This window comes from Cryptomeria japonica, chromosome 1 (genome assembly GCF_030272615.1).
Source record: "Cryptomeria japonica chromosome 1, Sugi_1.0, whole genome shotgun sequence".
In the NCBI taxonomy this organism is placed as follows: Eukaryota; Viridiplantae; Streptophyta; class Pinopsida; order Cupressales; family Cupressaceae; genus Cryptomeria; species Cryptomeria japonica.
This window is the reverse complement of record NC_081405.1, coordinates 8,815,426-8,840,339: the sequence shown is the minus strand read 5'-3', so window position 1 is coordinate 8,840,339 and position 24,914 is coordinate 8,815,426. Positions and strand designations below refer to the sequence as shown.

At 41.2% G+C, this 24,914-nt stretch overlaps 1 protein-coding gene across 9 annotated transcripts in view; it reads left to right on the top strand.

The window, feature by feature from the left end:
- LOC131036604 (uncharacterized) overlaps window positions 1-24,914 on the top strand; it is a 263,434-nt gene that overhangs the window by 124,166 nt on the left and 114,354 nt on the right. For all 9 annotated transcript variants that reach the window (XM_057968520.2, XM_057968515.2, XM_057968518.2 and 6 more), the window contains 6 exons: window positions 4,002-4,149; window positions 4,944-5,104; window positions 5,333-5,432; window positions 8,051-8,125; window positions 8,300-8,434; window positions 24,644-24,736. In XM_057968520.2, coding sequence (XP_057824503.2) covers window positions 4,002-4,149; window positions 4,944-5,104; window positions 5,333-5,432; window positions 8,051-8,125; window positions 8,300-8,434; window positions 24,644-24,736 — 712 coding nt within the window. The remainder of the gene's footprint in view (window positions 1-4,001; window positions 4,150-4,943; window positions 5,105-5,332; window positions 5,433-8,050; window positions 8,126-8,299; window positions 8,435-24,643; window positions 24,737-24,914) is intronic.

Sequence of the window (24,914 nt, the reverse complement as noted above, 5' to 3'; positions counted from 1 at the left end):
AGGGTTTCTTCCCTGACTGTTGGTTTCTTCTTTGTGACCAGTTTGCTATAAATTTGCTGTTAAGCCTCATTGTAAGGGGTTCTCTCCCCACTAGCTTGAGCTATCTTCTGCTCTTTCACTTCTCTTGAAGATTTGTATATTCTTGCATTTCTGCAATTGTAAATTTGGTTGTTGGCTTGTGAATGAATTGAAATCATCATTCTTGCCTCTCTTTGACTTGTGCATCATGTTCACGTCTTCTTACTTCATGATAAGCATGTGTTTTGGGGCTTTCTCTCACATATATGTCGTGTTTACTTGTTTCTGAGTGTGATTTGTAGAAAATCTTCTTCCCTTTTGACATTCAGCAAACCTTAACCTCTATACATGCGTTTGGTGTCATTTATGTTAAAGTTTGTGCATCTCCATGGTATTTTGATTGATTCCTTGTGACATCTCTTATTTTGGTGCATCACCTCTTTACTTTCTGCATTTTCTCGTCTCTTTTCTCCTACAAGTTGTTAGAGTAGGTTTAGAATTAGAATTTGAAGTGCTGGGTTGGTTCAACACTTGCCCTAGATTAGGAAGGAAGCCAGCCTTCTTCAGAGATTCAACCCCTTGTGCAAGGTCCCACACTTGGGGATTGTTTCCATGTTTTATAGGGTTGTTGGGTTGATAGCTCAATAAGGGTGCACACTTTTGTGAGAGCAATAACCGACAATAAATAAAAGTGGCACTTGTCTAAGATTCAAAACACTAATAATAGCAACACTAAAACTCCCTCAAGTCACTAATTTGACTATTACGAGGAAGCCTTATATTCTAATACCCCCTCTTAGTGCTTATAGTAATAAAAGGAGGTCATACTAGCACAATGACCAAAAACTTAAAATTTCAACCAAATATAATCATATATTCTTCAGAAGCTTTTCTTTAAAATAGTTCTTGGACTAGGTAGAATTCTCTAAAGCTACCAAATATCCTCACGTTAGTGTAGTATCTGAGCTAAATTCCCAAGTTGCTGAATATTGTTGGAGTAAATTAATATTTACTCACATGCCTAAGTTTACCTAGGCATTAATCATTTAGTTGTTAGGAAAACATTATTTATGACTTCCTAGGTTACATTAATATTTGTGCCGGTAGTTGGATATTATCTACTTCTACCTACCCTTGCGTCTCATTGAGCCACATGTGATTATTGTGTGCTCTCATTTGTCTCGCTCTTGCCTTTATAAACAAAGCTCATAGCACTTTTTAATTTTTATTCATCTCAATATCAGTTATCTTTCTGGTATAATATTGTTCTCTTTTTGTGAAGGTGAATTCGTTATTTGTGTTCCTGGCATTGGAGGCAATATTCCAACAAATTTTACCTCCATAAACTCTAAAATTAACTGGACAACCATTTGTGTAGAGCTACATTCATAGACCTCCATCAAGTTGTCTCATGATTCATGTGAGGGTATAATTACTAAGATCCATAAACTCCTAAACCAAAGAATCAAAATTTGCGATTATATGTGATTATTCGTGGAATGGCATATTTGTTGAGTTTTTCCCTGTTAAAGTTGCGATTTTAAAATCAATTGTCAAGTTGCAATTTTGATATATTTCTAACCTAATATTTTTGTGATTAAACATGATTTTGACTGGTTCTTATTTGGTGATTAACATATTGTTATTATATCATACTATTGCCTAGAAATTGTTATTATATCTCAGAGTTCCGTGACTCGCGGCGAGTCACGCGAGTCAGCGGGCCGGGTGACCCTTGCCGGGTCACGGTGACCCTGACCCGGGCTCGGACGGGTTAGAGGGTGTGACTCGCCTGACTCGCCGAGTCAGGCGAGTCATTCCCTGACTCGCCGAGTCTGAGGGTCGTGACCCGGCTGGAGTCACTTAATAAAGTGCAGTAAAAAAAAAACAAAACATTTTTTAATGACTTTTTTCGCCATTTCCCTTTCTTATAACACCCGACGCCGGGTCGCGATGCCCCTTGACCCCAAGTTGGGGGCGCTGCCCCCAAATCCCCGTTGAAAAATATAGGGGGAAACCGCGTCGATAGAAGTAGGGAAAATCTAACCTCTGACTCTGATTAGGCTCCATATAACAACGCAACTTAGAAATCTTGGTAATTGGTATTTAGATTTAGTATTTCAAATTTCCTATAGGCTCATTTGAAAATGTAATTCTTATACTGTAATACTGTCATACATCTTTTCAAAACTAGTTTTTCAAGTACTATATGTATATGTATAACTATATCAGCACCACCACCCCGCCACCCCCCTGTCGCCGTCCCCTTGCCGTCCCCAAATTTAGGCCCTTGGTCCCCCCGTCTTGGAAACACGTCCCCTCGTCCCCAACACCTATGGCTACTCAGACTGACACATCACAAGCAGAGACTATGGCTACTCAGTCATCCAGGACCTACCTTTGACGCCTTTCTAGGAGGCAGATAGACGAGGCTGAGCTAGAGCCTGAGCCATAGACTTGTTTTTGTTTACACTTTACAGTTACATATATGTTTGGGAACATTTGAAGTCATGGATTTTATATACATTGGACAACATTTATAACTCTATATATCTATGTTTTCTAATTCCTTCAGCTACAATTTACATTTCTACGCATGTGATGGATGTATGTTTATGTATGTGATCAAATTAGCTTCTATTTGATGATGTTATAGTGTCTTTAAGCTTAATTCAATAATGGGTGTATGAAACAAGTTTTAAATCGTTAAAAATCTCTAAATTTCAAGGGTTTTCTTATATTGCCGAGTCGTTGCCGAGTCCGAGCCGAGTCACGAGTCGAGTCAGCCTTGCCGAGTCAGAGCCGAGTCCGAGTCTGGGAACTTTGTTATATCTAGATTTTGTGATTGATAGAGGTCATATAATAATGCTCAAAAATCCCCGATTTGTAAGGGATTTTACAGATGCTATTCTGTATTTTTAAAATTCAATAGCCCATTTTTTGATGACTATGACATCATTCCATGTGCTTCCATCAGGTTATTAGTTTGTCTGGGGTAAACCCCAACAACAATATTTTGAGCAACTGAAGAACAACTTGAAAAAAATGCATTAGGATATGCAAGAGGGAGCTTTACTGGGAGGCAGTTATCACCTAGAATGATTCTTGGGAGCTTTAGTGAACTATGTTAGTTATATTTAGTGGCTCAGGTTGTGGAACAATTAAGTCTTTATTTGCTGGAAAAAGAAAGTGCAATCTGTACAAATTGACAACATTGCAGTAGTTGGAAACCTAGAGTGATTTGTGGCAGGTTTGTTAATTGAAGTGAATTGGATTCTTACTATTGTCAATTTGGTAATTATTTGTAATGAAGGAACAGCAAATAAGATTGCTAATATATTTTCCAGATTGCCAAGAACTAAGAGAGCTGAAACATGTGCATCATGAATTGGACCCTCTTACCATAAGGAATACAAGCATCAATATGGAAAGGATCTTGGGTTCTAGGAGGTTTACTTTTCACTGCATAGAGGATGTACATCAGATTCGAAGTAATCAACAGCTTGTTTCTTAGGAGAAGGATTTTAGGAGTGGACTCAGGGAAAATTTCTACTCTTCTAAAGTCGTCTGACACTTTGACATTGGCAAAACTTGCTAACTTGTTAGGCTTAGCAATAGCTGCATCATCAGCTCTTTTTTAACTTGTTTGATGTAATTGCAAATCATTCTAATGTTCACTTAGAGCACTGCTTCTAATATGGATAAATACGATTTGTTTTTTAAACTATGAACTCTGCCATTGAAAGTATGATACCTTTGTCCTTTAAAGAATTAAAAGACATGTTTTAAAAATCGTCAGATTATTTTGTTTCAAAGAGATGTTTTTCTTTTTTTTTTCTTTTTGAGTTTTCCGAAGATCAACATATACATAAAAACATGCATGTGAAATTAACCAAACTCTTTTGATTAAATACAATTCTTGAAACTTCAGGAAACTGCATTCTGATGTTTGGTTATAATTCCACTTGTATTTATTTTTCCAGATATTTAATTTTTTCTTCAAAAGATTTGGAAGAATGGGCTCGTGATCCAGAAAGTTTTCATCATGATCAGGACATGATTCAGTGGACAGAGAAGTTGCGACCTTGTGCTGAGGCATTGTATCTGACATTATTTGAGAATTATCGACAGGTGTGAATGTGTATCCTCATCCCCGTTGGCATGTTTGTGCACATGTGCATGTCCCTCATGTGCCTACATGCACCTGTAGTGTTTCTCTGTATATTCTTTACTTCATCTTTTAATTTTATCTTTCATAGTATTCTTGTCTACGTTTATGATGTATAGGGCATGTTTTAGTGTGTGCGTGTACACCTCTCGTGTGCCCACATGTACATATAATATTTGTGTCTTGGTAAATTCTTTCTTTATTTCATTTTTGATTTTTTATCTTGCATGGTATTCTTGTCTACTTTTATGATGTATAGGGCATGCTTTCGTGTGTGTGTGTGGGGGTCTCATGCAGTTTTGTGTCTCTGTGCCTGTGTCCCTCATGTGCACATGCACATCTAGTATTTGTCTTGGTAAATTCTTCATCTTTGAATATTTATATTGCACGGTGTTTTTGTCTACTTTTATAATGTATAGGGCATGCTTTTGTCTGAGATGTTTTTGGGGCATGTACTGTTCTGAATGATGCAAATGCTACTTATTGTGTTATTGGGGTCTAGAGAAACAGTACTTAGTCTTCTCCTGTTCATATTTTTAGTTGTCTAGATTCTTTGTTTGCATTTTGATTTCTGGGTTGTACCACATTGCTTTTTTGTATCTTTATGGGTGAAATTTCTTCTCCACTCCTTTTTCTGTTGCAACATCACTATAGAAATTTGTTCCTATATAGAAGTCTTCCTGCCCTGTCATATTTTTGTCTAATAATTGCAAAAGTTTTTGGAATGTGAATTCTAACTACACATTGTGTCTCACAGGTTTTAGCTCCCATGGTACTTGATATTCTTAAGGAGGCAATGGGTAATTGTCTTCCAACAGAGGTTGAGATAACACAGCAAATGCTTCTCAAGGAGGCCGCTTACAGTGCTGTTGGAATGACTCATTATGAACTTTCTAATTATCTAAGCTTCAAAGGATGGTGTGTGCCCTTTTCTTTTCTTATTTGATTTTATTGAAACCATACCAAGACATTTTACATATTGGAAGTACTCGAACATCTTTGTCTTCAACATCTTGTAGTTTATGTTTCAGAGGAGCAACCGACTTTAACCACCTAAAATTTTGTATGAAGATGGATGTGCTTCAAAAATTATAGTTGGTTCTGTAGTTCACTCATAAAGCTGAATAGTCAATATTATTTTTGCAGGTTTGAAGGAGCTCTTTTGCCAGAACTCCATAATACGCATTCAAACCGATGGATAATTCGTCGCAGGGTTGCATGGCTTTTAGGCCAATGGGTATCTGAGGTTTGTTATAATAATTATAATAGGTTTGATTGCTTGGCTTGCAAAATATAATGAAAATGTTAACAAAATCTTGCTATCATTTTCATTACACACGTGTGAGGTTTCTGGTCAAGATTTTTCATTGCAGTATTACCATTTGTTTTATTGAATATTCTGATATGCAGTAGCAAAAAGAGGTAGAATGGGTAGTACGTGCAATTCAGTGAAAATTGGATATAAAGATATACTTTTGGTGTTGTAAAGTCCTGCATGCCCATTGTCTAGTAGCTGCTAATGAGGTTCAGTAGGTTATTGCATGTTAGCTGATAGGGATGTATTACAGGTGGACTGTACCTTGGTTGGCATGGTGACTATTGTAGTTAATGGAGAAGTTGGTTAAATGGTTGTTAGAGCTGATAATATTGTATGGAATTTGTAACGGGCTTTGAGGATTTCAACAGTAGTTTTGGAATTATTAAGCAGAGAATTAAGATTTGCTAAAGAGTTGGGTAACACCAAACATTAGGGCATTTTCACAGAGATTGACATTGCTAGAAGACAATTGCCCACCAAACAGTGTAAGGTAGATGAGTTTGCCATGAAAGGACATTTGGTCATCTGGTTCATATGACATAAAGGGTGGTTGACAATGTAAATTTGGACTATTGTTGTGTAATTTTTAATAAGCAACATATCTTGAGATATCCATATCACATATGATATCTGTTTCCAACTATGGTGGATCACTTATTGAAGTGCTCTTGTGGATTGGAAGAACTGTTACTAACAGTGAATATGTCAGTGGTAATGCAACTGTGATTGATTTAGTGATTACTGGGTTCAAGTCGAATAATTCATCATTTGTGGAGAGTTTGCTGATAGCATCTTTCAAAGGCTTTGTATATCTACTTTAGTAATTGCTCCCTGGAAATATTGAGTATGGGGTGAGTGGATGATTTCTTGGACTACTATAGTACTTTCTCATGATCTGTCTTACTTTTGTAAAGGCCAATTGGGAATAAAGGTTGAAGCTGCTTTGCTGTGATCTTTGAGATAATCCTACAAACTGGGATAGTTGGCTACATTCTTCAAGAACATAGTACTAGCCTCTAGGACTTGGACTCATATGGTACTTGGTAGGTTGATTTTCAGCTAAGAGTTGGGCCAAAAACTTTGCAAGGAAATATGAGAAAACTTGCAAAATCATCCACTAGTGGTCAATGTACTGCTACTTGTGTTGTAGTGAAGGGCCTCCTTCATAGTACATGCTTGTGTGTCTGGTGGAAGAGGAATGCACAAAATTTGACAGTGGGAAAAAGGATTTTGGTGTATATTATGTTCAACATCCATGTTAGCTAATAATTGAAATACATTTGCAAAGGTAACATATGTAGGCTCCTAACAGGCTTTCTCTTTTAGGATCAGGATTTGCTTGTGTGTGAGGAACCAGTATTTGTAGATTGAAATATAATATCTGCAGCCTTTCCTTTGAGAGATTTCAGGATGGGGTGTTTTGTTGTTGAAATTAATGAATCTGATGAAGCTATGATGCCGTCTCCACTGCTTCTATAGGATGGTAGTCAGCTAAACCATAGGATGGGCATGTGTTTGAACTTTGCGTAGTTGACAGATTGAGAAAGAATTTTTTGGAGGGGTGAAACCAGACAGAGAATAAAATAAATCCTTACATACTTGAGAATGCCAAGGTGAAGGCTTAATTTTGAGGCTGCCATTTACTCTCCTTTGGAGGTGCTAGTTATTTTTATTAGAAAGAAATAAACTATATTAATGTCCGTGAATGACTAAGAATAGATCAATGGGACTTGAACATACAACTGTTACTATAGCAAATTGCTTGGGCAAAGAGGGCTCTCTACTCAAAGCTAACAAAATAAAGCAAAGAAATTTAAGAAGTCAGTGAAATAGATCAGCAGGGAAAAACTTAACACAGTAATTCTAGAACAAGTACAAGTGCAAATAGCTGTGCAAAGGTAAGGCCCTTCAATGAGGTGAGACCTGACAATTTCCAAAGCTGGCAGCAAAAACCATCTGGGGTCTGTTCCTCCTCATGCATTGGAAGAGCCAATGATATAAACATGTGTGAGAAGATTTGTGCTGGAACTTGCTGGAACTGTGCTTTGAGGTCATCTGTTGAAATTCATCAAATTGCCTGTGGTATGAGTCCATTTAACATGAATAGAAATATTTGACTTTCACTTCCTTTAACTTATAATTTTAGCACCAGGTATGAAAAAGACTCTTTGCTTTCACATCGTATGATGAAAATTAAACTCAAATAGATGACTTTGGTGTATTTATATTACATCTTAGTAAGTTCGGTGCTAGGTTAACATTACCAATTTACCAGAGATAGACAGTTGCTATCACATGTTTTAAACATAGATTATAGGTTAATGTAATGCTTGTGTGTGTTCATGACTTGAGTATTCACTTGTTTGTGTGCATGCATTTGCATGTGTCATTGGCTGTGCAGGCATGCACGGGATTTGGGTGTGCATCAACAAGGATAACTGTTATTTGATTTATTGTGATTGTCATAAGGAAGAATAATGGTTTCGTTCTGTATGTTATTGTTGTTCAATCTTCTAATGCATGATCTGTTGCTTGTGATGTGACAGATCAAGGATGAGATCAGAAAACCAGTATATTTTGAGTTGCTTGGTTTGCTACAAGATAAGGATCTAGCAGTTAAAGTATGTTTTTGATATCATTGGTTGACATTGATTGTATACAGTCATCATCTTATAACTAAAGTTTATCGGTTAACTAATGTTTATGCTTCGGGCAATCTATATTTGTGAATCATACTGCTAAACTGGTGTGCATTTTTTAATTGTACTTAACTTTTAGTTTTTGCTGTATTTCAGCTTGCAGCATGCCGATCTTTGTGTTCTCTTTTTGAGGATGTTCAGTTCTACGAGGAAGACTTTATGGATTATGTAACAAGATGCTTGGAGATCTGTTTTCAAGCCATGCAGGATGTGCAAGAGTTTGACTCAAAGGTTTATTTAATTATTTTCTATTGCTTTGGCAACTGTTGGTTGACTTCTTGAGATGTAATGTTCTGTCAATTCATAATCTTAAGCATCATAGCATCTTTCGTTTTCATTTGGGGATTTACCCTCCATGCTAGTGTTCTTGCTTGTAAGGATGAACAAACTGATCGAAATCCAATCATCCGGTCAATATCCTTAGTAGAAATATGTCCAGAAAAGGATGTAACTAACCATTCTTAGGATAAAATTCAATAGGAAACAAAATATATGACAGACGGACAAGAAACTATCTACTATAAATGAAGAAATGAACACTGCACAATAGAATGGAATAGGTATGTCTTTATTGATATTCACTTTTATACTAATATTTCTGTTTCTAACATGCTGAAGTCTGATTTACATATGATATTTGACTAGGGTAGCGATAAAATTTTGACTTGTTTGCTGGCTTTGGTCTTAATCACTCAGTTGTGGGATCCTTTACTCACTCTGATATATGTACTAATATTTGTTTCCAGGTCACCATGTTAGTTTCACCCCCCAGTTGTTTATTTCATCACTTTCTTGCTTTTTTTTGCTTTATTTTGTTTATTTTGATTTAAGGACCTTTTTGCTTGGGTACTTTACTTCTGTAACAGTCCTATGTTCCAGTCCTCTTTACCTATGTTTGGTCATTTGTGGACATTAATATATTTTTTCTTTTGTTGTTTCGAATGGAAATTTTACAAATGAAAATAATTCACCCTTAATCTTGTTAGGTTTAGCACTTCTCCAATAGGAGTTTTGTCATGTCCCCTTTTTAATTAATTTATTACAGAAGATATATTATCCCATTCCAAATATTTTCCTTGGGCAAAGGTATGAAAATTGAGAAATAATGATATTAAAAATTGATTATTTGGACCTGAATCATTTATTATTTCTTGTTTTTGATAAAAGGGGTCAAATAATCGTTTTAATATTATTATTTTCAAGTATTTATCCAAGGAAGGACGTGGGATTTCTTATGAAGATGTTTGTAACCTCTGGGTTTAGGTGGCAATCAATTATTGGTAGTAGTTTTTATAATCATTTGCATATGGGATGTTGTCAATTATTGGTAGTAGTTTTTATAATCATTTGCATATGGGATGTTGTTGTCTAATTTTTGTTAGGAATTTTGTTACAAAAATGCTGAGCTTCTTTGGAGGGAGAATAATGAAAATAATATTATTTTATTTATTTTTCTAAGAGAGTGGCATTTGGATTTGCTCTTTCTATTTATAGGCAAAGTCACATTTCAATAATTACTCATAGTAGCCGGAAACTCTTTTGTGCCTCCCTGGGCACGCGTATCCCCGTATCCATTCCCGTTTCCAAAATGGATACTTATCCAATACAACTTGGATACACGTTGAATATTGTACCCACGCATGCCCAAAAATCCTTGATTTCCAACCATGCTAGATACTATGCGATTTGATTTTTTTAAAAATTTGATGTAAATCTTCCTAAATTTAATTTTAAAAACTTCGTTCATGCTTTTTTTTAATTGAAAAATTGGTATTAACAAACCTACACCAAATGAGAAAGACAAATGAAATGTTTTTCTATTTCAGTGACCCATTTTTTGGGTTATCTTCCAATGCAACTCTAAAATGTTATATCAACTCATCATTATTTATGTAGCAATTATGTGTCTATATTGCTTTTGAAGTAATGAAAATCTCCTCGAATAACTTAGAAAATTGTGTTAAATATATGTGTGTGTTTTTTACGAATGACATATCCAGTCATATCCAAATTGGGGATCTTAAAAAATGGCCGTATCCGTATCCGATAACATATCTGTGTCCATGCAACTTTTCAATTACTTCTATGGACAAAAACCCATAGAAGTTGTGACTTGTGTATGAAAACCCATGGGTTACAAGAGTTAGAGGAGGAAAACCTTTTCATTTAGAAGGGTGCCTCATTCAGGTAGTGCAATAGAGCTTCAAAGATTGTACTGTTCAGCAAGTTCAGTGTGGTGTGTGTGTATGCAGGCCCAAGTTTGCAGTTTTGTTTTCAGTTTGTTGTAGGTGTTGCTGTTGCTGTGTGGAGTGTTTTTGAATGTTATTTCATACCTTATCAATCTTCACATGATTTGAAGTGTTCATCTTTCGAGCGAGGTCTTGTTTGGAAAAGTTTGTTTTGTAGGTGAAGTCGGTGTGCTTAGTTGTTGGTGAAGATTGTGTAGTTTGTTTTCAATATTTGGTGTGCCTTTTTGAATGGTGTTAATGATCAGTTTGTTGCTGTTGTAGATCAGATTTGTTGTACCTTTTTGTTATTTTAATCAGCCTCGTTGTTGAGGAATTTCTTCTAGATTGGGGCCGATTAGAGTTAGCAGTGTTGTGTGAGTTTGATGCTTTCTGGTGTTTGTTTAATTTGAATAGCTTTCAGCTTTTCTGCTGCTATTTGTGTTCGACATATTACATGTACTAAAATCAGATTTCATATATACAAGAAGATTCAGGAGTTTGTACAACATTTTGAAAATTTGGGTGCATAGTTTTGAAAAGAAATTGCTAAATTATTGTGGGTATTTCATTTTATGTTGGTATGAGGGTTTGAAAATTTGTTATTTTGACTCAGATTTGCTGTATTTGAAGTAATTTTGAACAAATTGGAAAACATATTTTAAATGGGACATTGCAAGGTCATGATGTCCCTTAAGCTTTTATCAAAGTAGCTTAGTAAAGGATACTTGTTGAATGTCTAGAGATCATTAGGTTAGTATTAACCTATGTTCCATGTTGTTTCTAGGATGGGGATGGTAGTAGACAAGGAAGGGCATTTCTGGGGACATTAGGGGATGGGGGCCTTTTTTCTTGGGCTTGGCAGGGGATCACAATTTAAAAATTAGGGAAAGTTTTAAAAATATAGGAGATATAAATTGTTCATGTTATAAAGCATTCATCATATTCGTTATAGATACACATTACATAACATTAGAATTGAATTGAGAATTTACATGAGAGGCAGAACACAAATCAATAAAATGATGGTCTTGTCTCTGCTGTTATGTTTTAAAAAATAGCCTCAACTTGCCTCCAGTTTTTTATTGTTGTTCAGATTCTTTATGAGAGATTTTTGGACTTGTTCTTTGAATCTTGTATTTCTGGACCTTAATTGTAATGTGGCAATCTACTGGGATATATTTGCTCATGTTTAGGAAAAACAAACTACAACACTTCACAGAACTGCAATAGAGACAAAATCGGATCCTCTTCTATTGTTACTCACATATTTACCTGATTGTTACTTGTTTGAGAGCTTGATCTGTTGTGGGAATCAAACCATTGAAATGGATTGTGTTCTTTGATGTTCAGGCATTGACTATATTTCAAAACATTACATGTGTTTGGAAGAAAATTGTCAGTACCATTCATATTTTCAAATAAAATCCAAAGGAGAATCAACAAAACAGGATTTTTTCATTCATCTTGTGGCCCCCCCATCGTATGTATTTTTCTTGTTTTTTTGGGTAAAATTTTTGCCTAGATGTGGTTTAAAATAGTGGGGATGCCTGTGCATTACTCTGATGGCAGGTACATCCATAGATGTTCTCTTGCCAGTGCTGCACATCCTATAATATGTTTTGGGCATATCTAGATTGATAAAAGTTGCATTATACTTGGAGCAGGATAAAGATTGAATGGGCTCAATGTCTCTAATGATACTGTTGTCATTTTATGACACCCTTGGTCTATCAGTGAGAACCGATTAGAGATACGATCCATGGACCAGCGCTGCCCCAGTTGATCAAGGAGAAAAGAAATGGAATTATGAAGTGTGAAGTGTTGTCTTGTTTGGAGGAAGTCCCGTAGTCCTCAATCCCCGAACTCCGGACCCCCGAAGTTCCGAGGTTGCCAAGCGTCCTTCTCTCTTCCCTGGAACTCCGGAACCCCGAGGTTTTGAAGTTCCTTTCCTTGCCTCCTCTCTTTCCCAGAACTCCGAAACCCCAAGGTTCCAAAGTTCTTTTGCTTAGCCTCCTTCTCTCTTCCCCGAAACTCCTGAACCCCGAGGTCTTGAAGTTCCTTTCCTTGCCTCCTCTCTTTTTCAGAACTTTGGAACCTTGAGGTTCCGAAGTTCCTTTCCTTCGCTTCGTTTTTTCTCTTCCCCGGAAATCCGGAACCCCGAGGTTCCGAAGTTCCTTTCCTTGCCTCCTTCTCTCTTTCCTGGAACTCTGAAACTTCGAAACGTCGAGGTTCCGAAGTTCCTTTCCTTTGCTTCCTTTTCTCTCTTCCCCAGAACTCCGGAACCCCGAGGTTCCGAAGTTCCATTGCTAAGCGTCCTCTTCTTTTCCTCGGAACGCCGGATCTCCGGAACGCCGAGGTTCCGAAGTTCCTTTCTTTTGCTTCCTTTTCTCTCTTCCCCGGAACTCCGGAACCCCGAGGTTCCGAAGTTCCTTTGCTAAGCCTCCTCTCCTTTTCCCCGGAACTCCGGAATCCCGAAGTTCGGAGATGCCTTCCTTAGTCTTCGCAACTTTGGCAATCTGTGCTTCCGAAGTCTTCCCAACTTCCTTCCGACTTGCAACACTTATAGATGGTGTGATCAACACTCAAGGTTTTTAATGCTCCAACAACTCTTGCAACAAGTTTTCTATATAAGGCTGTTAGGCCTCATTGTAAAGGGTTCTCTTCCCTGCTGGTTTGAGCTATTCTATGCTCTTTCACATCTCTTAAAGACTTGTATATCTTGTATTTCTGCAACTTTAAGGTTGGCCATTGGCCTTTGAATGAATTGAAGTTATCGTTCTTGCGTTCCTTCAACTTATGCATGTTGTGTATGTTTCCTTACGTTCATTATAGGTGTATGTTTTGTGGCTCTTCTCTCATATATGCTGTGTTAATTTATTTCTGAGTGTGATTTGTGGGAAACTTTCTCCCCTCTTGACATTGTAACCTCCATACGTGCGTTGAGGTCATTCATGCAACTGAAGTTTGTGCATCTCCTGGGTATTTTAGTTGATTCTTTGTGCCATTTCGGGTGGGAAGAGAAACATCTCTTATCTTGGTGCATCACCTCCTTTCATTTTAATCATTTCTCTCTTCCCTTTGCCTCGGCAAGCTATTAGGATAGGCTTAGAAGTAAGATTTGAAGTGTTGAGTTGGTTCAACACCTGCACTTGGATTGAGAGGAAGCCGGCCTTCTTCGGAGATTCAACCCCCTTGCGCAAGGTGCCACACTTCGGGGTTGTTTCCATGTTTCACATGGTTGCTGAGTTGATCGCTCAACAAAGGTACAAGCTTTTTTGATAACAGATGTTAGGGGTCAATAACACTTGTTAGTAGGAATGATAGTTATATTTGTGTTTATGGTTGTTTTGCGTCGTCGAGAGGTTCCTGTTGGGTAGTTGGGAGTTGGTGACGGTTGGCAACTTGGCCAATTGTTGAGTTTATGTATTGTTTGGATGGAACCTCGACAGGAGAGATTATGTATGGATATATTCTGGATAATTCAATAAAGATATAACTCTTCCGGTCTAGTTGTTTATCTTTATCACTTATGCTGTGATATATGAATGTTCTGTTACCTGAATAACTGGTATGTGTGGAAAACACTATGTTATCTGTGAGTGTTACCAACCTTACATTGAGGACCAAACATTTTGGCATCGTTGCCTGAACAAACTTGGAGATAACTATGGCGGCAGGCGGAAGAAATCAATGGGTCGGCCATTCAACCAACAATTAATTGTCGTGGACAGTGACACGCATGAAGAGAGTACCACGGAAGAGGCACGAGAGGATTAGTTGACGACAGACTTGGTGGAGTTGTGGGACGTGTCAGTCATGTAGTACGTGCAGAGGGAGGCTCAGGAGAGAGTCGTCTCTGAAGGCACGGTACGTGGTGAACTCACCGTCAACACCCCTGTCTTTGACTTGCTTGGAAGTATTCCAAGGTTACCAGAAATCTGATTGCACTTCAAGGCCGAAGGGAGGAAATTGTACAGGAACTTCGTTGGCAAAAAGTACTCCAAAGGTACGAAGAGCGCAATCGTAGGGAGGAAGAGGAGAGGGAGACAAGCCGACGCCGTACCTCGGGCACTTAATGCCCCTACGGCCGAACAAAGACAAATGTATCACTGCCACCGAAGGAGAAGACGAGGTAATGGTACAGAGATCTCTCCGTTTAAAGGAACAGGCTGAGCAAAAATGACGGCTAAGGGAGTTTGTTGACTCGAAGAGCCCTGGGAAACGTAGTAGAAGTCAGAGTGTGAGTTGGAGTCGTAGTCGGGAGAGAGAAAGGCTGTGTACGTGGAAGGAGTTGGCAGAGGTCGCGAGGAACCTGTTACTTCCAGACATAGTGGAGGAAGATCTCGCCGACCAGGGCCCACACTTGACGTCGAGTGAAGAGTACTCAGGAGCTGAGTCATAGAGCAACCCGTCAAAGTGTTCGGAACAAGGAGAGGAGGCAGTACGAGACCTACACGAAGAGGTCGCCAATATTTTTGAAGCAACATTATCCGGCATCAGGAATTTGTCCTTGTCAGAGGAAATCAAAATAGGAAGATCAGATCCAGAAACCCCGAGAAGGAGGGACTAGAGGAGCGAGGGGGACCAAAGCGCTGGAGACAGAGGTCCAACCAGGTCAAGAGCGTACGGTACCTTCCAAACACATAATACCTTCCAAGCATATAGTAGCTTTCAAGTGCTACATAAAACCCTCCAGACAAAAACAATGGCACACACCTCAGAGAAACAAATGCTTCCAAAATTCATGGGCGACGGATCGGAGGATCCCGTGTGACATTGTAAGACATGGGTGACCATTTGGGAAGCAAATGGCCAGGATGACCGGGATTAGTGTTTAAAGGCATTTCCAGCCACTCTGCGAGGAATAGCCATTGACTGGTATACGAACCTAGATGCCCAGTATAAAACGTCTTGGAACAGTCTGAAGAAGGCTTTCGAAGAGGAGTTCAAACTCCTACGGGACGACAATGAAATTGTGGCTGAGATTTACAATACCGAGCAGGGAAAAAGTGAAAGCGCGCGGGCATATAGTAGAAGGTTGAGGGAACTGGTCAACATAATAGAGAACCAACCGACTGATGGCCTCAAGAAGAGATGGTTTGTTGAAGGATTGATACCATCCTTCAGATGGAAGATGAAGGTGGTCCCCCCGCCCTCGTATGACGAATCATACAACCGTGTGATGGCTATTGAAAGTGAAAATAAGACATCCCGAGGGAAGCACTCGGTGAGCGATGGTGATAGTACAGATGAAGACAGTGATGGGGAGTCCAAAACCGTGCAAGCACTCCAGAGGGATATGATGAGGATGATGAAAGAACTAAAGGCTGACAAAGAAGGTGGCAGGGAAGGAAAGGAGCTTTGGTGCACCGACTGCAAGACGGAAGGACATGCTAAGGGGAGTTGTACCCGCAAAGCCTTCTGTGACATCTGCGAGGTAATGGGACATTCCATTAAGGAATGCTCGTACAACTTGAAAGCACGGAGCACCCAAGTGCTCTACGCCCAACCCGACCAAGTCACACCGCCAGTGACACCTCCGAAACAAGCAGCAAACTCTGACGCCTCTCTGGGAGGGTACCGAAACAACCGGCGGGGTAACAACATATCCAATACCAACACTCCGCGGAGTAGAATTCAATACGACAGAAAGGGATGACCCATGATCCAATGCCGAAAATGCAATGAATGGGGTCACTTTGTGTGGGAATGCCAAAATGGAGATGACATAGGAAGTTTGTTGTGCAAATGGTGCGGTTCGAGGAATCACGAGGACACAATGCGTCCAAAGCAAAAAGGGGTGAATATGCTGGAGGTAGACGAACCAGAGGAAGGCGTACTGGCAATCACAAGATTGCAAAACAAGAAAGCCATGTATCTGGACCCTCGCATGGAGAAAGAAAGACTCTAGGAAGCCAGGGCAGATATTGAGCGAGCGATGGCAGAAGAACGAAGGGCCTCGCACCCGACGACCAATACCCCACTTTGGTCAGGACCGAAGAAAACAATCATTAAGCAGATGTTACAAACCACCATACCCGTGTGGGTGTTCGACCTTCTACAGACCATGCCACAGTTGAGGATGGCCTTGACAAATGCAGTTGGCGACACTGTCAATAGCCAGGGAAACTAGACGATGGCAGAACCACATAGTATTGACCGGGTGAAGGTACCTGGTACGGAGGCCATGGACCCTATGCTGCTCATGATAAGCATTGGACATAAACTTGCCATGGTGGAGATGGACATAATAGGACAAAAGCTCAGAAACACCATTGTGGATGGTAGGTCTTGAGTCAACATGCTACCGGAAGAAACTTGGAGAGGTCTGGGCAAGCCTACCCTCAGGCCACCAACATTTCATCTCGTCGGTGCGGATCAGCACAACATCAAACCCCTCTGAACTCTCATGGCACAAAAGATGGTGATCGGGACACAACAATTAATTTTGGACTTCGTAGTCATCCCACTGGAGAGAAAAGCGTATGACGCCCTCCTGGGAAGGGGATGGCTGATCATGGCTAGAGCCAATCATAACTGGAAGAAGAATACACTCTCAATCGAGAGTGAAGGCCATAAGTATGTGATTGACCTGAGGAATCAGTCCGTCAGTGAAGAGATTGCGTCGTCTGATTCCGACTCAGAGGACTCAAATAGATGGGACTGGGGTTTCGAAGGAGACAGAGGAAGGAGGGAACCCAACGAAGGAGTATTGGAAATGGACGGATGCTCCAAGGATGGAACTAGTTCGCTGGCCACGCTCTCCCATTGGCAGATGGAGGACTACGAGGTCTTCCACCCGGAGTGCCATATGTTGCAAGTATGCGAGATTGGGGAATCGAGTGGTAGTATGGACGAACAATCATTTCCACCGGAGTACGACAGGTACTAGGAGGGAATGGCACGAGTGGACAACACGCCAGCCCACCAGTTTGAACAAGACAAACCCATCAAGTACGAGGAAAGGGGGGTGGAAAAAGTTAATCTAGGCAAGGATGAGGACCTGCAGGTAATACTCGTAGGAGATGATTGGAACCCCATACTGAAGGCGGCGACTTTCAGGATATTTCTGGAATACAAGGACGTCTTTGCCTGGACCTACAAGGACTTGAAGGGGGTATTGCCGAAATTGTGCGTACATCACATAACCCTCGTACCAGGAGCCCAACTGGTATGGAGGAGACCGTACAGGATGAACAAGAACTACACAACCAAATAAATGAGGAAATCAACAAAATGTTGGAAGCAAGGATCATATTCAAAGTGGAAACTAGTGACTGGGTTTCTCCAATAGTCATCTCTCTTAAGAAGGATGCTAATCAGATAAGGATATGCGTAGACTTCAGGTACCTAAACGCAGTAACCATCAAAGATCCATTCCCGATCCCATTCACTGACAACATCTTGGAGGAAGTAGTCGGGCACAAGATATACACATTTCTAGATGGGTTCTCGGGATACAACTAGATAAGTATTGTGGAAGAAGACAAACTGAAGATCACATTCATGGTGGAGGAAGGGGTGTACGCCTATAATTGCATGCCCTTTGGACTATGTAATGCACCTGCAACTTTCCAGAGAATAATTCTACACATCTTTGACAAAATGTCCGTAGGAAACTTTAGGGCATTCTTGGATGACTGGTCGATTTTTAGCAATTGGGACACCCATTTGAAGGCTCTTGGGGAATGCATGGAGAGGTGTCGAAAGGCTAGGCTAGCCCTGAACCCAAGGAAATGCAGGTTTATGGTACCGCAAGGGAAGCTTCTTGGCCACATTGTTTGTAAGGAAGGTCTGAAGATAGACCCAGATAAGATAGGAGTGATTGTCAACATGGAGAGCCCAACGAATGCAACAGGGGTGAAATCATTCCTGGGCGACGTCGGCTACTACCGGAGATTTATCAAAGGCTTTGCACAGGTTTCGTGGCCACTAGATAAGTTGAGGAGGAAGGGAGAGCTGTTCGTATGGGGTACGGAGCAGGAAGAAGCCTTCAAAGAATTGAGAGATCAGCTGGTGAGTGCACCAATACTGGCATACCCAGATTGAAATAAAGAGTTTCATGTACACGTCGATGCCTCCAACTTCGCAATTGGTGCTACTCTCCCACAGGTAGGGACACAAGGGCTGGACCATTTCGTTTTCTTCGCCAACCAACTCCTGTCAAAGGCTGAACGAAACTACAACACAACAGAGCGAGAGGCACTAGGGATGGTGTATGCCGTCCAAAAGTTCCGACACTACCTGTTGGCTACGCCGTTCACATTTTATGTGGACCATCAGGCACTAATGTACTTGGTAAATAAACCAATTATCCAAGGTAGGGTAAGTAGATGGCTACTGCTTCTGCAGGAATTTACCGTCACCATTAGTGTACGACCAGGAAAGCCCCATGTGATAGCCGACCAACTATCAAGGATAAGATCAGGGGAACTAACTGAAGGGCTAAGCGAGGACTTTCAAGATGCACAATTGTTCCAGATTGCAATACTACCATCTTGGTACAAAAAGATCTGCTGGTACCTCTCTACCTTCACATTTCCAAGGGAGATGCCTCCAGGGGAACGGAGGAAGCTGGCACTAAAGAGTAAGACCTTCCAACTAATCAATGGGCTGCTATATAAAATGGGTCCCGACGAAATCTTGAGGAGATGTGTCATGGAGGAGGAAATTCGCGGTGTGTTGAAGGAAGCACGCGATGGGATAGCAAGCGGACATATGGGATTGGATGCGATTGCCAGAAAAGTGCTTTTGGCTGGCCCATGGTGGCCAACTCTACACGCCGACGCTCGAGAGTGGGTGATCGGGTGTGACATTGGCCAACGGGCGGGAAAACTACTCAAGAGGGACTTCATGCCTCTCTTTCCTTCGTAGCCACATGAGTTATACGAATGCTGGGGTCTGGACTTTGTGGGACCCTTGAAGCCGAGTAGCATGCACAGGTGCAAATATATTGTAGTAGCTACGAAATACCTCACCAAGTGGGCAGAAGCGAGGGCCTTGCTGGATAACACTACTCTGAGTACGACACGGTTCTTGTATGAACAGATCGTCACAAGGTATGATATCCCTTCAAATCAAGAGTGACTGGGGAGTGCACTTTGTTAACCAAGTAATTCGTACCATGACCGTAGAATTCAAAATCTTTCACAATCTCTCTAGTCCGTACTACCCCTGAGTTAATGGGCAGTCAGAAGCAACCACCAAGGTGTTGGTGTCAATAATTTACAAATCATGTGAGGTGGAGCAGGAAGACTGGGAGGAAAGGCTACCGACCGTACTATGGGCTTACCGCACAACGTACAAAGTCACTACGGGGCATACCTTGTTCCAGCTCATCTATGGGCAGGAGGTAGTAAAACCAGCCGAGTATATCGTACCCAGCCTGCGGGTGGCGGTGGATAATAGACTCGGTGATGAAGAGAGCTTGAGTGTAAGGCGTGGCAGCCTGATAAAACTGGACGAACGAAGAATAATGGCACAATGGGCAACCGAGGTGGCGCAACGTCGACGAAAGTGTTGGCATGACCAGTACCTACGGTGGGTCAACTTCTGGCCGGGGCAGTTAGTTTTTAAGTATAACGGCCGGAACGAACTTCGACCAGGAAAATTTAAAGTTTGATGGCTCAGACCCTATAAGATCAGAGAGGTCGGGGAAAAGGGGGCAGTGAAGCTCTCGACTCTGGACAACAATCCAATTAGGGACCCAGTGAATGGTTCCAAGTTGAAAATATACAAAGAACGAAACAAACCTGTAATTGAGATTAACATGCTGGGATATGCTACCAAAGGGCACTGGACCATTGGCCACAACAAGGAAGTCGAAGAAGACCTAGTGGTAAAAGAACCCTACCGGAGAGATGAAGATTGGGCGAAGCCTTTTGTGGCCATGGAAGAACGACTTGTGCCGAGACGGGTGGAAGGTGTGGCGGTTCCAAGGATCCACAAGTACCTCACAAGTACCTTAGGAAATCCGTATGGGAAGAAGGGGCCGTACGACGAAGACATTCAGTACTTGCATGACCGTACATACATGAAAGGTACGAAAGGCAAGGGAGAGAAAACACCATACGAAGGAAATCAGACATTGCACGGACAATGTACGGAATTGAAGACAGAGGATAGGGTGATCCGTACGGTATTCCTTACAACTGCGCTACAGGAGGAATTCCTTGCCATCCGTATGGAGCTGGATAAAGAGTTGGCGTGCATCAGACAGGTCGTACAGACAAGAGTGGAATGTATAAAAGCCCATCAATACGCTAGAGAAGTGGCACTTGATCTAATGGTTCGTACCAATTGGCGAGCCACACTATTAGACGGTTATAATAACGATCGAGGACGGGATAGATGCAAGAGAACAGAACATAGCATTTACAGTACAACCATGACTGCCATAGAGCCAACCAACAACAAGAAGGTCAGAACCAGACCAAAGGTACAAAAGGATTTAGAGGGAATCACGATAGAGAATGTAGCATTTGAGAGCGTGATCGGTAGCGAATGCCATACCTGGTGGGAAGAAACCCCTTTGGACCATGTGATAAAGGATTATCTCAGGAAGGCCCAGGTTGACCGTGCCATCCAAATGCCCACATTCAACATCAAGGATTTTGAGCCAGTACTGTGGACCATGGTGTCCGGAGACAACTCGCACGAACGAGCTTCCGTCATTTAGTTTCAGGGGTGCACGGTGCAAGTTTCTTTTAAACTAGAGGACTTCAGGAGGGTATTTGGTATACCCGAGAAGGGGGCATCCATGGCCAAACCAACCAAAAACCTCACCAAGGAAAAAAATAAATGGTTGATGGATTTGGTATGTAGGGACGATCTCACAGAGGAACAGTGGAAGAGTGCCTGGTTTGACGACAGGAGGGTGAAGTGTGCATTTATTGCACCAGGAGAATGGAGAATGCTAATGGACCAGGTAAAAAGTCGCCTTACAGGAGCCAGTCGCGCATCCGACATAGCTATTTGGATGATAGGGTTAATGAATGGGATTAAGTGTGGGAAAGTGTACAACTGGGGGCAACTCTTAGTGGAAAGAATCCATGATTTTTTCAAACTAGAACAGAAGACATTCTACATGTGCCATCATGCCATCAGCTTATTCCTGGACGCCGTAGGCTTGCAAGTACCACCAGAAATGTGGGGAACCTTCGAACCGCGCGGACGGGTAGAACCAAATAAATCTACCATGTACTACTATACCCACTTGGACACACTAGGTGACACTGTGCAATCGACGAAAAAGAGAAGAAAGCTGGACATATCCATAGAGGTCGAAGATGCCAGCAGCGCAAAGGATTCTGAGGAGGATGCAGAAGAGAGTGAGGAGCAGGAAAGTGGTGATGAGGTGTTCCATATGGCGCCAGACACAGCTGCAGAGGATGAAGGGGAAGTAGAGTCGCAGCAACAGAAAGAGGAGGAAGACGAGGATGAACACGAAGGGTTACAGGCACAATGGAAGAGTACGAGGGTAAAGTTCACACCTTCGAAATTATCTTCGACACACTTGGTACCGCAGGAAGCACTTTCGGTGGCCAGCCCTGTGGGGGACGTACGACCAGTAGGGGTGCTGTTTCAGAAAACCAACGAAGGGGAACCACCAGCACAACGACAGGTATCATTACCACAAATCAACTTGGCTGTACATGCAGCAGAAGCCACGAAGGGTACCATTACGGTAGACCAGACAGTGGCAAGGGAGGCCGTACCAGGAAAAGACACAATGGCCGAGCAGGGAACTGGTACGAGAGATCCATGTTCTGGTACGGTACTAGCAGGTACTCGTACAACATCATGTACTGGTACGATTTCAACAGGTACTGGTATGATGCCAACAGGTACCGACACACCAGGTGCTAGTACAGTTCCAACAGGGAAGGAGGAGGCAGGGAATATATTGATGACTGGGGATGGCCTGGAGGCGTTGGCAGCACTGTAGACACTCACGGATGAAGATATAGATGCCTCGCTGGATGGATGGCTGGGGCAGTTTGCACTCACTCAGCACCTTCCCCCCTCCCCCGCACCGCACAGAATGGCCATTGGGGTGCAGCTGACACCGGACAAAACTATTACTATCACAGACCAGGACATGGGGATGTCTGTTGATCGAGAGCATCAGGCCCCAGGAAGTGACGGGTAGGACCAAAAGAGCAACTATGATGGGGAAAGCGGGCCAAAAGGATCACTGGCAAGGCTCCATCTCACTCCACCAGATCGAAGTGATCCAGCATGCTCACTACAACGATTCCTTGGAGAGCTACAGGGGCTCTTCGATGTTTCACGGGGAATGGCACAGTTGACTGGGCAGATGGAGGCCGGCAGCTCCGCCCACGCTACACAACTGTGCCACTTCATGACTTCGGGGTGTGCAGATGAATTTGCACACCACTTCGAGCAGCAAGGGTGGCCAGATCGTAGTATGCCAGAGATGGTTCAGGAATGGACTCACAGGCACCTGGTGGGAGGCAGTGGCACTTTGGGCACCACCTTCCGCAGCATGGAGGGGGCCTTCCGGGATGTGTACTTGCGGATGCGGCGACACCAGATAGAGCAGGAGGCCCAGCGGCTGCATATAACAAAACTGGAGAAGGAAGGGGAGAAGCATGCATAGTTAGCTGTAGTAGAGAAGAACTTGCGGAATGAGTTAGAAATGAAGGTGACTACCTATGAGGCCCATTGCAGCATGCAGAAGGAGGAGGTGCAAGTATTGGCAGCCAAGGTTGCAGAGCTCACCTCACAGATGGAGCAAAAAGATAAGAAACTGTTGGAAGTTGCCCACATGGTAAAGAAGGCACGGGAATGACAGCTGCTGGCTGAAAAGAACCTAAGACTTTACACTGGACAACAACCTTCTTCTCTGGCCACTACAGGGACGCCTCCTCCCTCTTCTCAGTCCTAGTTTGTGTTTTGTATTTCAGCTCCTATTGTCTTAGTCGTCTTGACTTGATTAGTTCTTGACCAACTACACCTATCCTAGCAAACGAAAAAAGTGGGGAGTCCACATTTGCAATGGGGCGATGTGTGAAAACTTGAACTCCACTGCCTTTTTTTTCTAAGCTAGGTCCATGTGCTGCCCCCTCCAAATGAAACGACGAGTGCCAAAATATACAGACAACAAAGATGTAATAATCGGCCTAACCCTAAGATCCATCAACCAGCTTTATTTAGTTTCTTAATGTTTAGCTCCTTGTCTATTTTTTCTAAGTTAATTCCACGTCTTTAGGATACTAATTACTCTAGATACAATGTGTGTACTGATGTGCGTCTGGATTAGACCATGAGACAGTTCTTGTTTCAATTCTAAACTCTCCTTATCATGTTTTTATTTTCTTCTCTTAATTTCTTGTTCTTTAACTCCTCAGCCTATTTTTTCTAATTTAGTTCCATGTGCTTGATGTGCATGTGCTGTCAAGACTCAAAAGCTGCTGTCATGCTTGCATTCCTACAACTGGGTTTTATCATATGTTGCACACTGGCAACATTTTCCATAATCGTTGTATAAAAACATGCTATAACTGTTGTGTGAAAACATTATACAACGGCACAAAAGAAAAAAATAAAAATAATGCATTACAATATGGAAAGTGGTCATAATTTTACTATCTATATCACACAATTATACAAAAAAGAAAAAATAGAACAACATCTTCACACTTGTCTCTTTTTTATTTTTACAATTTAAGTAGTTTTTTTCAACATTTTTTGGAGGGGGATCTCCAGTAGTGTGGATGTCCTCATTGTATCCCTCCATCGTTTTCTTTCTATTTGGATCTTTGTTTCTTATCTGTGAGAAAGATACTGGTATAAAGCAGCAAATTTAGGATTTTTGGGTCAAATTCAGCTGGATCCTGATTTTTAGGACTGGCCAGATTTCTGATTTGATCTAGAGATTTTCAATTCCAGAAATTTACCAGTTTTGTTTTGAATTTATTTGTATGCCTGGATTCTTCAACCTCTTTGATGAATTGAACTTTTTGAAACTGGTAACTATGGTATTGAGGGCCTTTGTCTGCCTTAATTTTTGGTGTTGATCAAAGGATGTCTCTGTTTAATGCTAAAGCAGTCTTTTTTGTAGTTGAACTTTTTAGTTTGAATGCTTATCATGCATGCTTACCTCATACATTTCTGGAATTGTTTTAGATTTATATCACTTGTTAAATTAAGCTAAGCTACATGTTTCATTCTATTTGGTACTGCACAGGTGCAGATATTAAATTTAATATCAGTTATGATTGAGCGACTTGGTGGGAAAATTGTACCATCTGCAAATAAATTAATGCAGTTTTTTCCTCAGGTATTTTGAATTTTCAAACTCTATTTCTCATATTGGCATTTGAATGTGTCATGTATGTTGTTTTAAACATTTATATTCATTATTACCATTTATCTTGTAAAAAATAACCTGATAGAACTTAATTTGCAAAGGAAAACATTTGTTTCCTGACTTGATTATTTGATCTTAGTTGAACTGT